Consider the following 15,909-nt stretch of genomic DNA (forward strand, 5'->3'; position numbering starts at 1 on the left):
TGTTTGGTAGACTAACCCAAGTGACTATGAGATACTCATGATCATTTTTTTCAATCATTCAAAAGAGAGCATATATTTGAACCTTAAATCCCAGAGACATCCACGCTCCAAAGTCTTCCAAGCTCAAGAGCTGAGTCCAGAAAAGAGTCCCTTATGTAAGTTGCTACTGAGGCTAGATGTCCCCACTCAGACACACTGGGACCCGTTTCACAAAAAGAATGCTCTCCAAACACCATCAGAGTAAACTAAATGGAAAGAAACCTTTTTTGAATATTGGATAAAAGAAACTAAAAGCCAGTCATTTAAAATGTTATCTAGCAGATCATTTTTCTTTGATAAATTAAACTGTTCAGATTTCAAAGAGATTAATGACTTCTCAACATAAAAATGAATACTCAAGTACTCCTGCCCAACATTCTAATCAGGAGAAACAAGACAGATGAAGAAAAGATAAGTTGAATTAACTGAATGTAAAGCTACAAGGCAAAGACAATTAAGTTACATTTGTTTTTGTACAATTTAATACTTTATGGAAAAAAAAAATACTGAAAGCTTTTTTTTTTTAAATCTTAAAATAGAGTATTTATCATTTATCCAGTTAAATTTGAAAACTCATAATTATTGTTGAGATAGTATTTCTTTTTTTCTCTATTTGATTTGATATTCGGTTTGTCAACATTTGTATGAAAACTGCTAGCTACTTTAATACACATGAGACTAAATCATAGCGCAAGTTGGACATTGTTATGTCCCAAACCTTTGCATGAGGACATTTTCTCTAACTGGACCTTGTTGAACATTAGTTCCCCCTGGTCGAGGGAGCAGACCCACTCGCCACATATACCAGGATATCTAGATATGCTGCTTTAAGCCTACTCTTAAATGTGACGAGTGTGTCCCCCCTGACTGAAAGTGGAAGTTGGTTACATAGAAGAGAAGCTTCACAACTGAAGGCTCTGGCTCCTATCCTACTTTTTGAGACTCTAGGAACCACAAGCAGCCTCACATGTCATGCTGATGCAAGGCTGGACCCAAAAGCAAACAAGTAGCAGGAGTGATACACAATGATATTTATTTTCAAGCCAGAGAGAAGTAGGAAATCTTGCTGGCATCCTCTGCGGACTAGGGGCTGGCCAGGCAGTTCTTCCAGAGAGTTCCAGGGAGCTGATATTCTGGGAAAGCACAAGTTACGCACAAGAAAATACTGAAATCCAAAACGGCCATGGCAGTCGTTCCGGGTGCGTGAACTGACGATCTGGCAAGGAGTGGAGAGAGAGAACTGGGGTAATATACTGTGAGGCTGATGAGGGAAACGGGTTGCAGGTGTGTCGGTAAATTGGCAGCAGGAAGGGAAGGCCACCCTCAGGCAGACACACCCACACAGGCCAAACTGGGATCAACAGGAAAACACAGAGGAGGGAAAACAGGCAGGATACCAGAAGGGGAGAGGAGCACAGCAGGAACCATGACACACATTCAGTGAGCGCAGCTCTCTAATGGGGTAATATGGTACTATAAGCTTCTTAAGAGATGATGGTGCCTGACCAATTAGGGCTTTGTAGGTGAGGAGAAGGAATTTAAATGTGATTCTTGATATTACAGGGAGCCAGTGCAGAGAAGCTAAAATAGGTGTAATATGAGCTCTTTTCTTAGTTTTTGTCGATACACAAGCTGAAGATTGCTGGATACACCGGAGAGATTTAAGAGACTTATTAGAGCGCCTTGATAATAAGGAGTTACAGTAATCCAGCCGAGAAGTAATAAATACATGAACCAATTTTCTGCATTGCTTTGAGACAGGATGTATTTTTTTTTAAAATGTTATGTAGGTGAAAAAAGGCCGTCCTTGAGATCTACTTTATGTGGGAATTAAAGGACAAGTCCTGATCAAAGATAACTCCAAGATTCTTTATGGTGGTGCTGGATGCCAGGACAATACCATCGAGAGAAACATCGAGAGATAGAGAAATACATTGTATTTCTCACGCTGAAAAAAAACTCCAGGCAGCGCGCAAACATGACCTGGTCGTGTGCTGCCCCTCCTCCCTTCCCTCCCCCGGTGAGGAACCACCCATCAGCCAATCAAAAAAAAATGGGCTACAGCCAATCAGAAAAAAATCTTTTGTATCCGGGTAAGATGTAATGACAGGCAGGACTGGAGCCGTCCGACGGCGCATATTTGTCTTGTCATTTTTCGTGTTTTTAGCTAAAAGCTGTAGGCCTCCACCATAGGCTATAACTCGTATTAACCCTTATCAAATGAGTACTTACAATGTCTTTACAATCACACTGCCTATTTTGAACACTCACATTTTAGACACACTTCAAAGTTTTTAACCAGTCCTTACCTTAAGTTCCTCTGGCAGGGTCGTTCCGCCTCAGTATCACACTTGTTCAGGATAGCATTTTATGCAGGTTATGTGTACACAAGCATACTCTTAGACTTTTCATATTCTCCCTACGATCATTCAACAATTGATATATATAATTGAGTATCAACTACATAACAATTACATTTTATGATTATTTTTTGGGGGGTAATATTGTCGAAAGGAAGCATATTGTGAATACAATTGATCCAAGCACAGAACCTCATGGAATTCCCTGACTAATGATGGTGTTGATAGAGGTTTAATGATTTACATACAAATTGAGATCGATCTGATGAATAGAACCCATTATTCAAGAAATTTCATGAAGTCCCTACTACTGCGAAATATAGGAATACAAGGCTCAACAGAGCTGTGAATCTCTGTCAGTCTGGCTCCAATGCTAAATAGAAACCAGGGGAAGTTATTTTTTTTGTATATTGATGCGTAAGTTGCTCTGGCATTTCAGAGGCACTTTTATATGTTTGATTTATATCTAAGATCCCTCAAAAATTATGGAATACCATATTGTTTTTGGACAATGGTCCGATTATAGAGGGTTCTGTGGAAACGTTCTATTTTAAATGTCATATGCCAGAACAGGGCTGAGGGGTGTGTTTTAAACAGTGAGTTGGTTTCTGTACATTCTGATGGAAGCCAATCTAATAATGAGATAAACGCAGTACTAAGGTCTTTGGCGCTTGGACTCTACAGGGAGATATGTAAGCGAGGGGCATCTGCTCTGAGCAGCAGCAAGATGAATGATAAGACTAATGAGCTGATGAAGCAGATGGATCTGAGAAGACTGGGCAGAGATGGGGAGGTATACGGGCATCTAAGAGCAACATGAATTTACTGATGGGAAAGATTCAATCATATTTGAAAAGAGAGGCATAGGATGATAGGCTACCAATGTCATTGTTTCGTTGTGCTTTTAGATGGAAGAGACCAGCTGATCAGAACCGCTGTAATCATGATTAACAGCATCAAACAATGACAGCAATAACATGAATTTGCATGCGTAAGAAGAGTGATTGGCTGTTGTATGAGAAATAAATCACAAGCCTAAACATGTAAAGTATAGTCTTCCTGACTGAATTTATGATGTGAGTCCGAGACACATAGTGGGATGTGATCTATTGAAATGTAATTGAAGAGATAGTGAGTAGATTATTCGGTTTCTAGGACACAGAACTTCGCAGAGCTACCTGACAGTGAAAAGCAAAAGATGGTTAGGATAGGACTTAACTGCACAATATGTGAGCATTAAGCCATTGAATTGAAGAAACTTGAAAAGAGCGACAAACATATAGACAGCTGTCTCATATGAATGGGTTCCAATGCTCATCAGCAGGTCCACATTTTTTCACTGCGCTGCCTTTTTATAATCCAGATGATAATCTGGTCACAGGTGACATTACTTAGATGCATCCATGCACTGTCTCACTCCCTCTAGCTCTCCTGTAACTTCTCATTTGTTTGATAAACTTTATTTGATGTTAACTATTAACTTAAAATGTCAATGGATGGATGTCTGCAGGTAATAAATATTCAAACATTGTTCCGTTCAGTTTATTCTGTCTATTCTTTAGATTGGTTGTTGCCACTTAATCTTTTCCTGACAGAAACTGGATGAACCTTCGAGATGCAGAGACGGGCAAAGTGCTGTGGCAGGGAACTGAGGACCTCTCTGTTCCAGGAGTAGAGCATGAAGGTATGTTAGACACGCATGTATTGTAGGACAATGTATTAATTTGGGCAATTTTTTGTTAGCCAGTTGTCTTGGTCGGTATATTTTTTTTGTTAATTATTGCTCAACAGCTAAAGATCTGTGGATATGGTAACACAGAACAAGACATCGGAGAGGTAGATGAGACGGTTACCCTAATCTCGATAAACAGATTCTGGATTCATATGTATGAGTCTGAAAGGCAATGGGACCAGATTTTGGCCTCTTTCAGTGTGTAGTCCAATCACGTTGGAGCAGGCTTTGGTTAAGTACAGGTAAACCATCTATTTGGAGAGCAAATAAGATGGAAAGCCAAAATGCAATTTGGGAACCGACCGGCCATGGTCTGACCATCATTTAGCTTTTCGGATGGGTTCAGAGATTGAGTTTTCCCCAATTTCTAGAATCGTTATAAAGTGTTATTAACGAAACCTTTTTCTTTGAACATATATTTTTGCGCAGATGTCCTATTTTACAAATATAGTCGAGATATGGAATATACCCAGTAATATGTGGTAAATTTGCATCATTCGCACCAGAAAGGAGCCGTGGCTCATCCCTAAAAAAAACAATTGCACAGCGCCATTCGCGCCGCCCGGTGGAAATTTGCGTTGTTCGCAACCATTTGCTTATGTGCATTGACACTCATGCAATCTACTCACGCAAGGAATTCACAACGCTTTCTGTGTGAACACAGCATAAGTAAGGATTGTTAACTGTGCAAACATTACCAGAGTTGCTTCAGCATTTTAACTTCATTATTATAGATTAATAAAATAAGTCATGATCAGTCCCCAATTGGCTGTAAGAACACTGTTGGCATTTTAAATGATGCACATTTTAATGGATTTTTAGCATTTGGTCTGAGGTTAAGTAGGGTTAGCATTGATGCTATAAAGTCACTGGCCTCTTTCAGCTGGAAGCAGTCAACCAGTGCCACACACTTTCTCAGTCTTATGGAAGCCTACAATAGAAAAGTAAACAGTGTTTACTTTTCAAACGTCTGGTTGCTATGGATTACATTTATCAAATGAACCTGTTTCAGGTCTTGAATCCGTAGCAAAGTTGATCAAAATCGGCCTTATTTACAAGAAATTTGTTGGAATTTCGTTCTGATTAATTGTAGTTTCATTGTCTCTGCAGCTCGTGTCCCTAAGAAGATCCTGAAGTGTAAAGCAGTGTCCAGAGAATTAAACTTTTCTTCCTCAGAGAAACTGGAGAAGTTCAGACTGGAGCAGAAAGTTTTCTTCAAAGGACAGTGTCTAGAAGGTAATCTGAACGGTTAAAAGGTAAAGGGGACTTTTGGGCATTTTACACTGTTGCACTGATCATATCCTTCTCAATGAGCCGGCCTGTGATTGACTAATGACTTTTTTAGGATGTACCCCACCTCTCGCCACCCCGCAATTTTGTAAAGGATGAGCGGTTATAGCTAATGGATGGAAATGCACTCTGTTCACTTCCTGCCATAGACAAATTATCTGCAGTACACCGAAAGAACTACAGGGGTGGTACAAATCTACCACACTTATTAAAAGATTATGCACAGTTTAACACTTACTGCTGACATGGTTTGACAACAGTTCCAATTAGTATATCCGGATTGAATATTTTTGGATTGAACCTGTCTTAGTCGCTCCGTACTGCATTCGAGACAAGGAAGGATTAGTGCTGAAACGTCGATGAAGCTGTCAACCATGCGACAGAAAATAAATCGGATGCCCGACAATAACTGACGGAAAAGCTAATATGTATTTTTGTCCCTATTTTCCCCTCTGTTTTTTCTTAACAGATTTTGCCAAAAAACACAAAACTACAATTAATAACCCCAAGATGCTAGATAAATTCATATTTGTCACATCAATATATACGCGTATTTTTCAGCCAGTTTTGTCATAGGGCCAATTATTTTAACAGCCTCCTTCTACCACTCTGATGAAGTAATTGTAAAATTCTTTACAAATATTTATCAGGAGTGAAGGGAAAAGTCCGTCAACAGGTTATTTCTCAAGTGTTCAAGAATTGACAGAACAGGTTATAGTACACTCAATGATTATTAGTTGGAATGCTGCAAGCATTCCAACTATTGTTCTTCAAATCTTTATTAGTTGGAATGCTGCAAGCATTCCAACTATTGTTCTTCAAATCTTTATTAAACTGTTTCTTCTATTTCTTCCATCCGTATTTTGGACCGTAACTAGTCCTTCATATTTCCAGTTACAGAAAAAAGTTCAATTATTCAAATATTCAGCTACTTAAGGAGACGATGGCTATGACTTTTCATATTTCTGACTTTTCAAATTTCCAAATTATTAAGCTTTTTATGATTTTTTTTTTTATAATGGGACCCAATGGGGAAATCTTCAAATCATCTCCAACTTCAAATGTTTACAGTTTCTTCATACGTTGAGCTTGAGACAATATTTAAAATTTCACATGTTGACAAAACCTTTAGCTATTAATCTACGCTTTTACATTTTTCATATTTTCTCAATTTTCTAAAGTATTCAGCTTTTTATAAAAAAAAAAGAATGGTTTCCAATGAAGAACATCTTCAAATCCGCTTTCAACTCTTCAACTTCAAAAGGTAAAGGCTCTGTCATGCCTTCAGCTAGAGACACCATTCCACCTTTAAAATGTTGACAAAACGTTTAGGTGTTATTATATTACTCATCTTTTTGATATCTCCTATAGTGTTTTAACTGTAGGCGTTTTCGTTTTATGTTTTTTCCGCACCTTTTCTGCCTTTCTCATTATTGTGTGTTGGGCAGCTCACAGCGGTGACGTCATACTCCAGAGCGAGGGCACTTGGCGATACACATATTTTAAACTTGCTCTCTACTCCAAACCGTATACTCTTTGGACATAATTAGTTGGAATGCTACAAGCATTCCAACTATTGTTCTTCAAATCTTTATTAAACTGTTTCTTCTATTTCTTCCATCCGTATTTTGGACCGTAACTAGTCCTTCATATTTCCAGTTACAGAAAAAAGTTCAATTATTCAAATATTCAGCTACTTAAGGAGACGATGGCTATGACTTTTCATATTTCTGACTTTTGAAATTTCCAAATTATTAAGCTTTTTATGATTTTTTTTATAATGGGACCCAATGGGGAAATCTTCAAATCATCTCCAACTTCAAACGTTTACAGTTTCTTCATACGTTGAGCTTGAGACAATATTTAAAATTTCACATGTTGACAAAACCTTTAGCTATTAATCTACGCTTTTACATTTTTCATATTTTCTCAATTTTCAAAATTATTCAGCTTTTTATAAAAAAAAAATGAATGGTTTCCAATGAAGAACATCTTCAAATCCGCTTTCAACTCTTCAACTTCAAAAGGGAAAGGCTCTGTCATGCCTCCAGCTAGAGACACCATTCCACCTTTAAAATGTTGACAAAACGTTTAGCTGTTATTGTATTACTCATCTTTTTGATATCTCCTATAGTGTTTTAACTGTAGGCGTTTTCGTTTTATGTTTTTTTCGCACCTTTTCTGCCTTTCTCATTATTGTGTGTTGGGCAGCTCAGAGCAGTGACGTAATACTCCAGAGCGAGGGCACTTGGCGATACACATATTTTAAACTTGCTCTCTACTCCAAACCGTATACTCTTTGGGCATAATTTATAGCTCAAAACGTTGGAAATCTTGTCTTCTGCCGTAAACTGCGGTCGATAGGAATCCAACAGATAAGACGTGTTGAGGTCCGACTGAATGGGAGAGCAGGTCCGTCCCCAGCAGCAGCCCTTTGGTCTGTGCATCTACAGGCAGCAGGCACGTAAGCGGCCGCACACGCGAACGGGTCGCGCACATGAACGGCCGTGCTCGCGCGTGAACGTGTTATTATGGTCGCGTGCACGTTCGTGTGTGTGTGCGCGCGCCTGTGTGCAGGTCACTTTGGTTATAGACGTCAGGATTAACAGCGTCACTGACGTTCACGTTCTGAGGTTTGACGGATGGTTTTGTAGATACTCAGTAATATCTGGTCTCTCCGCAACTACGCCTGTGGATAAGTGGTTAGCAACTCCGCCTTAGGAGCAAAGGGTCAGTGGTTCAAACCCCACCTATGACAGATTTTAATTTTTCAAAAAAACTTTTTTTTTTCTTCTGTTGGACTGGACACTGTGGCGGGCCGGGTCGTATGTTTGACACCCCTGATTTAGATGATGCAGTTTTCCTTTCAACTTTTCCAATTATACATTTAAACGACAAGAATTTTCAACAGTTCAATTAAATGACTTTGAACTGTAAAATTTTAGCAGGTATTTTGCCTTTTCTATATTTTCAATAATGATTTGCTATTTATTTATATATTCATCTATTCCGCTATTTTCAGCTATATTAATATATTCAGCTATTTTTACATATATTCAGCTATTCTTTCATTTTCAAATATATTTAGCTATATTTAGCTAATTTAAGCTATATTCCACTATGTTCAGCTATATTCAGCTATTTCTTTCAAATATTTCAGCTATAAGCTTCAGCTTTTTGCATTCCAACGCATTTTCAGCAGGAAATGCTCTTTCTAGTTTATAGCTCAAAACGTTGGAAATCTTGTCTTCTGCCGTAAACTGCGGTCGATAGGAATCCAACAGATAAGACGTGTTGAGGTCCGACTGAATGGGAGAGCAGGTCCGTCCCCAGCAGCAGCCCTTTGGTCTGTGCATCTACAGACAGCAGGCACGTAAGCGGCCGCACACGCGAACGGGTGCCGCACATGAACGGCCGTGCTCGCGCGTGAACGGCAGCACACGTAAACGGCCACTAACGTGAAACGGCCGCGCGTGTAAACGGTCGCCAACGGGTGCGCCCGCGCCTCAACGGCCGCGCGCGCGAACGGCCGCGTTAACGTGTTATTATGGTCGCGTGCACGTTCGTGTGTGTGTGCGCGCGCGTGTGTGCAGGTCACTTTGGTTATAGACGTCAGGATTAACAGCGTCACTGACGTTCACGTTCTGAGGTTTGACAGATGGTTTTGTAGACACTCAATAATATCAGATGTTTTACCAACTGCGCCTGTGGATCAGTGGTTAGCAACTCAGTCTTAGGAGTAAAGGGTCAGTGGTTCAAACCCCACCTATGGCAGGTTATAATTTCAAAAAAACTTTTTTTTTTCTTCTGTTGGACTGGACACTGTGGCGGGCCGGGTCGTATGTTTGACACCCCTGATTTAGATGATGCAGTTTTCCTTTCAACTTTTCCAATTATACATTTAAACGACAAGAATTTTCAACGGTTCAATTAAATGACTTTGAACTGTAAAATTTTAGCAGGTATTTTGCCTTTTCTATAATTTTCAATAATGATTTGCTATTTATTTATATATTCATCTATTCCGCTATTTTCAGCTATATTAATATATTCAGCTATTTTTACATATATTCAGCTATTCTTTCATTTTCAAATATATTTAGCTATATTTAGCTAATTTAAGCTATATTCCACTATGTTCAGCTATATTCAGCTATTTCTTTCAAATATTTCAGCTATAAGCTTCAGCTTTTTGCATTCCAACGCATTTTCAGCAGGAAATGCTCTTTCTAGTTTATTAAGCAATTACATACATGAAATGCATACCTACAAGGCCTTGGACTCAGCTCCCCTGTCTGTCTCATCACAGTCAGTGCACCTCAGGAAGAGAGAGCCCCGATAGTTGAGAGCCGGGCGTGGTGGCTGGTGTAATTCTTTTTTGTCACGGTTGTACAAGGAGTCAGTCTCGTCATACAAGGCCAACTCAAAAGCCCCACAAAACCTTTTCCCACATCCCTTACTCCCATATCTGTCCATACTGGATCTGTCCCCGTTGATTTTGAAAGGAAGCATGGAAAGCAAAATACGGCATTAGCATGACTACATCCAGCGAGCCAAACTTTCCTGGTGTAGCCGTCTCTACAGAAGCTTTGCATGTGCTGCTTCGCTTTTGTCTTATGGTGAGGTCAGATGTGCTCGGACTCGAGATTATCATGTTGATATAATAGGAAAGAGAACAAGCTCAATTCGTGGCACCGGCATCTCATAGAGGCATGTCCGGTTTTTACCGCAGATGCCACCAATGACGTAGAGACATGTCCGGGTTTCACGGCAGATGCCACTAATGACATAGAGGCATGTCTGGTTCACTTCTGGTTTCCAACTCAGATACCGCAAATTACGTAGGCAGTTGCCACTAATTCTACGAGATGCCACGGCTTTCGCCACTAGTTTTTATGTCGTGGCACTGGCACCTCGTAGAACGCTGGTGTCAAACACGTTTTCAGTGAGTCACGGGCCTTTGCGTGGGCAAAAATAACCCTGTGCTTTTATTTTGAAGGGAATTTTTAATGCAGCAGAGTGCACTCTTTACGTCCATAAGTTTAGATGCTAAACCAGTGGTTCCCAAACTCAAGAATGCCGAGGCCCAATTTAAAATCTGAAAATCTTCTGGGGCCCACCCAAACCGCGCCTTATTTGACGTTGTTTTGTTTGGCGGTGCCTTTTGTTGAATAACGACAGGCGGACAAGAACAGCCGTTTCGAGCGAGAGCCTTATTGTTTTATTAATCTGTTTGTTCAAATTGTTTGTGCTTCATCAATTAATGTTTCACATAACTAACGCTAGAATTGTTCAAATAATACTTAAACTGAGAAAAAGATGTGCGTTTGGTATCTTAGCAATTATCAATCATTTTAAGTAAAATACAGAAATTTGCAACACTAATGTTTTGACCAGGTCTTAGGACAGGAAAGAGCGAGACTACTATCCAACTTTGAGTTTGTTTTTTAATATTTAATTGGGGATGGGAGAACAGCTTCAGGAGCCTACAAAGACAAAATAAAAAACAAAACACCTTTTGATGAAAATGCCATCAAACTCCTTACTTCTCTGCTCAATATCTACAAGTGTCTGCTCTAAACTTGTTGTGGAAGTCACAAAAACGTGTGAACATAAACTCCATGGTGTCTGGGTTCATAGTCGTATCCGTAGTTCCACAACAGTCTGAATGAAGCCGCTATCAGCGCTCCTTCCGGGTGACCGGCAGCAGTTTGATTCGCTGATTGGCTGATGCAACTATTCCCTCCCTCCGTCGTCATGGGGATGCACCATGACGACGACAAATACGCGCCGCCGGATGGCTTCAGTCCCGCCTGTTATTACATCTTACCCGGATACAAAAGATATATTTTTCTGATTGGCTGTAGCCCATTTCTTTCTTTGATTGGCTGATGAGTGGCTCCTCACGGGGAAGGAGGGGGTTGATTCCTCCGCGGTGAGGGCAGCGCGACTAAGTCATGTTTGCGCGTTGCGGCACATTAAATAGCCTGGAGTTTTTTTTCAGCGTGAGGAATACGATGTGTGGCGGAAGGGCGTGATTTAAGGTCGAAATGAGTGACTGTCACGCTCAATTAGTGACACTTGAGAGCCCTGCATAAATAGTTTATAAATCAGTTTACTTTTTTCTTATACTGGTACTGTTCAGTAGTAAGGGTCCCTGTTAGGGACAAACCACTGCTTTTCTGCTGACAGGCATCAGCGGCGGATTTGTGCATGCGCGATTCATGTTAAATCCAATGATGAGCTTGCCGCGCGAGCCTGCCGGGAAGGTAGACTGAGCGCCTGTGAAACTTTGTGAGGGGAGCGACTCTGCGACCTGCGGCAGCTGAGAACAGAAACTACATGACAATACGTGCTTTCACGTCAGCAAATCGTCCAGTGAGGCTGCGGAAGTACACGCGAGAACCTTAATACATCGCCTTCAAAGTAAAAGCCCCCCATTTTTTTTCAAAATTAAAAACGTTTTATTTATTTATTGTAAATGGCCTCTCGCGGCCCACCTGCAGTACCTTCCCACACTTTGGGAATCACTGTGTTAAGGGCTTCTTAGGAGTGCTCTTAAGAGCGCTGTAAAAGAAGGACGTGTTCCCCAGAGTTGTTCCTAGCTTTAGAAGAGCCTTCTTAAGTCCTTAAGAACGATCAAATCTGGGAAACGCGGCCAATGTCTTTTGGTTATGATGGTACGCTGACTACTTTATAATCAAGATTCTAAGTCATGATCAGAATCAGCTTTAATGTCCATTGGCAATTTGACGCCGGATTCTGCGCTTCGTACTTGTTGGCAAATTTTTTAAACAAAAGATAAACATAAAAAAAGACAGTCAACATTAAACAGTGGTCCAGAAAGTGCAGGTGGAATTGTCTGATTAATTGTTTAATTGTTCAATTGTTCATCAGAATGACGGCCAGTGGGAAGAAGCTGTTCTTGTGCCTGGTGGTTTTGGTGTACAGTGTCCTGTAGTGCCTACCAGATATTGTATGTTGTGAGGGCAACACTGAACTCTTTGTCTGTCCATGTCTCTGCCCAGAATGGTTCTTTGAGTTTGGTTTTGTTATCCCCAACTCCACCAACACATGGCAGTCTCTGATAGAAGCAGCTCCAGAGTCCCAGATGATGCCAGCCAATGTTTTAACGTGAGTCTCCAATCAGCTCATCCTCACTTCTCTGTTTGAGCAATAGATATTAGTTTCTCATCTTGACTCATAGCTCAACATTGTACAGCTATGAGACATCTAACCAACACAAATAGATACAAAAAACAGGTACATGTGACACAGAGGTTATTTTTTAAATGTGAACACGTTAGAAACATTTTCCCAAAGACTGGGTCGCAGAAGATTTATTTGGATCGCCAAACATATTTGCAGAAATTCTTCCAGTCTGAGCCACGAGGGAGCCTCAATGTTTGCAAATTGTAGTCTTCTAACATGGAATCTAATTGGAAAGGATAGCGTACATTTGTCTATGTTAGTAATGAGAGAAAAAAAACAAGTGTATTAAGTCCACCTAAATGTATATTGTTAAACTGATAAGAGAAAATGAGATTGCCTGTTAACTCTGCCTATGCATTTTTTGGTCTCAAGGAAGACCATTTATGCACCAATTTGCTCTTTTGTGAATTTAATTATGATGGGTTGTCTTTTTTTTTTTTTTAAAGTGGTTCCCCAGAAAAAAAGTTTAGATACATCTGGACAATCAACCATCTCTGCGAGTTTCTTCTGTGAGATTATCACAGATATATCAGTTGACCTCTTTATTGACTTTGTGAGTGTAGTGTTTTAACGGACAGGGATGAAAACTACACTTTTAGGACCCATTGTAATCAGCTGAAATATTTCTTTAACTTGTTTTCTGTCTTGCATTTCTGGATTCAAGCTATTGTTAGTACAACGTTTATTATTGTGTATATGACAAAGTAGTAATCTTTATTACATGTGTCTTTGTTTTTCAGTGGTAATGTGATCATAGAGACCAAGTTCTACGATGATGACCTCCATGTCAGCACCTCCAGGGTACGACTTTTCTATGTCTGACCTCAACCTCTGGCTCTACCCTCCAAAATGCTGATTTCCTGCCAAGGTCTATAAATTACAAATGTTAGCTATGATTTTCAGCAGTAAACGGCTCATTGGTGACTTGGGATCGGCACATATGGATGAAACCCAGCTGTGGTCCTACAATCAGTGAAGTGAGCTTTGTGGTTGGTTGTTCTCTTGTTTTGTGTCAACCTGAAAACTTTCTCTAGACCTTGGAAGGAAAGGTGAGAAGAGGATAAAGCACTCTGCTGTTTGCTCTGTTCCCAAGATCATCTCTCTGCTTATCCTCCTCCAGAATTTTCCACTGTAAATACATTACCACTGATCCTCAGTCATCCAGGGAGCCACTCTCTGGTTTGGGCTTTTTTTTTTAGAATTCTGTTCTCCTTTCCTCAAAGGTTGCATTTACTCAGGAACCTCAGTCTTGTAACTTGCCTGACGTAATCTTCTCCTTTCTGTTTGGAAAACTGCATGTGTTGTCAGTGTTGAGGGAGGAAGTTTAGGTCATCTCCTGAGATACATGTAAGAGTTCCCATCATAAAACACAGGATAACATTTCCCCAAGCTGTGTCCCACTCCAGAGGCTACTGCCTGTCAAGTCCACATTTCATGACAAAGTATATTGGCTGCCCCGTTCCAAAGTCCAATTGAAATGCAGCCTCTTTTTGTATACATTTGAAGAACAGAATAGATACGTTGTTGGTAGTCCTTAATATCCCAAACTCCATTGCATTGGTTACTTTGGTTGGAATATTGTTATGTGTATGTATTATCAGTGAAATGGAAGTTATACGGATATATTTGAACAATAAATGTCTACTTTTACGAGCTGACAAGGACTGCCTGAATGCATCATTAATGGTGGTCTCTGTGAGGTCAAGTATTGTAACTTGTAATGTAGCTTTAGTCCTCTGAAGAACACACCTCTGCAGGCAGCCTCTACAGTGGGACACAGCTTCTACCAACCAAACCTTTCCTGTTTCCTGACTACATGACATGGTGTGATAGAGGACCAAGCCCCTGCTTTATTCCAGTACACCATGAGAGACGCTGGTTTATCTCGATTGCTTCTGTATTGTTTGGAGTGAAAAGCTGCACACTGTTGTCATGACACATGGTTGAACAAGCACTTGTTTGGGGGGCATTCATCAGCAGACAAGGGGGTTAAATACATCCACTTGTACTTAAAATGCTCAACTTTCAACTAAATTATCATCAGATGTAAACGGAGTCCTGCGTCATTTATTCTCAGTAGTTCAGAAATTACCAGCGGCTAAACTAAGTTCTTCCCTGTACAATCTGACTTCTCATCCAATTCACAGTTTGTTTTTTTCTTAGCCGCTAACTGAGCAATGTAAAATAGACTTGTGTTTTAATATGACTGGAGTTGTGGATTAAAGTCATTTAATGTTGTAATAACATGATGTGTTTTTGGTCTTTATTGTTTTGCTTCAGGTAAGGTCTCTTCACCTGTCCAAACACGTGACATTTTGGGGGTTGCTTTGTCACATACTATTTGGTTGGCATAGCAGCAGTATAACATTATGAATTTAAATACATTTTCAATGATGCAAGTAAGCAAGCACTCCTCGGGTTTAGCTCACCCTTATGATTGATGTCTATTTAAAAGGTCAGGAGGGATGTAAATATATCCCTCCTGACCTTTTACTTGACTTCTGAGTTTCTCAATCCTGCTTTATTTTATCTTCTATTCAGCATTTCAGAGGGATGTAAGGTGCAATACATGTTTTATTATTTGTGCAATTATTTTGTAATCTTTAATGGTGAATTTGAGGATGTGTGTGTGTAGAATGGATCATCGATATAGCCTTCACCTCAATTTTGACTCCTCAATTTTGACTCAGCAATGTTTAGGATTTTCAGCAACTGGATATGAGAATGTGTGTAAAATGGGTAATCCGTACCGCCTTCACCTCAATTTCTACTCCGCATTGTTGCCATCTTGTTTGACAAACTCAAAAATAGATCAGCCAAAATGAAGGCAATAGTATCTGCAAGTGAAGCATGTGAGTCCTGTCAAAGTGTCAGAGTTTATTACGAGTGGATCATTTATTTTCATTATGCAACACGTTATGCAAAAATAGCATTTCTTTTTCTTTCTTTTTTTTACAATCAACACTTGAAATGATGTAGGCACTTGCAAATGACACGGTAGTACAAAATGTAAACCATACTTTGATGCACAACAAAATGCAGTTGTTAGGCTTATAAAATGGGAATGTCCATGTTAAATGGACTGTACAGCGCTTTTCTAGACTTCCAGCCAATCAAATCACTTTAACTACTATCATTCACAAACTGATGACGGGCTACCATGCAAGGTACTCATAACATTCAAACACACAACTACAGAAGCAACGTAGGTGCAAGACCAAAGACATGTCAACATTGTCTAGCAGAGCCAGGGATTGAACAGCTCTGATGAAAGGA

General features: G+C 39.9%; 1 protein-coding gene across 4 annotated transcripts in view; it reads left to right on the plus strand.

The window, feature by feature from the left end:
- Positions 1 to 14,879, plus strand: part of pde6d (phosphodiesterase 6D, cGMP-specific, rod, delta) — a 34,767-nt gene extending 19,888 nt beyond the window's left edge. For all 4 annotated transcript variants that reach the window (XM_068593233.1, XM_068593235.1, XM_068593237.1 and 1 more), the window contains 4 exons: positions 3,995 to 4,083; positions 5,242 to 5,367; positions 12,450 to 12,555; positions 13,374 to 14,879. In XM_068593233.1, the coding sequence (XP_068449334.1) occupies positions 3,995 to 4,083; positions 5,242 to 5,367; positions 12,450 to 12,555; positions 13,374 to 13,455 (403 nt within the window). In that variant the 3' untranslated portion in view covers positions 13,456 to 14,879. The remainder of the gene's footprint in view (positions 1 to 3,994; positions 4,084 to 5,241; positions 5,368 to 12,449; positions 12,556 to 13,373) is intronic.
- Positions 14,880 to 15,909: the final 1,030 nt, after the last annotated feature.

This window comes from Clinocottus analis, unplaced genomic scaffold, assembly GCF_023055335.1.
Source record: "Clinocottus analis isolate CAN_PGR_092001 unplaced genomic scaffold, fCliAna1.0.p SCAF_29, whole genome shotgun sequence".
Lineage (NCBI taxonomy): Eukaryota > Metazoa > Chordata > Actinopteri > Perciformes > Cottidae > Clinocottus > Clinocottus analis.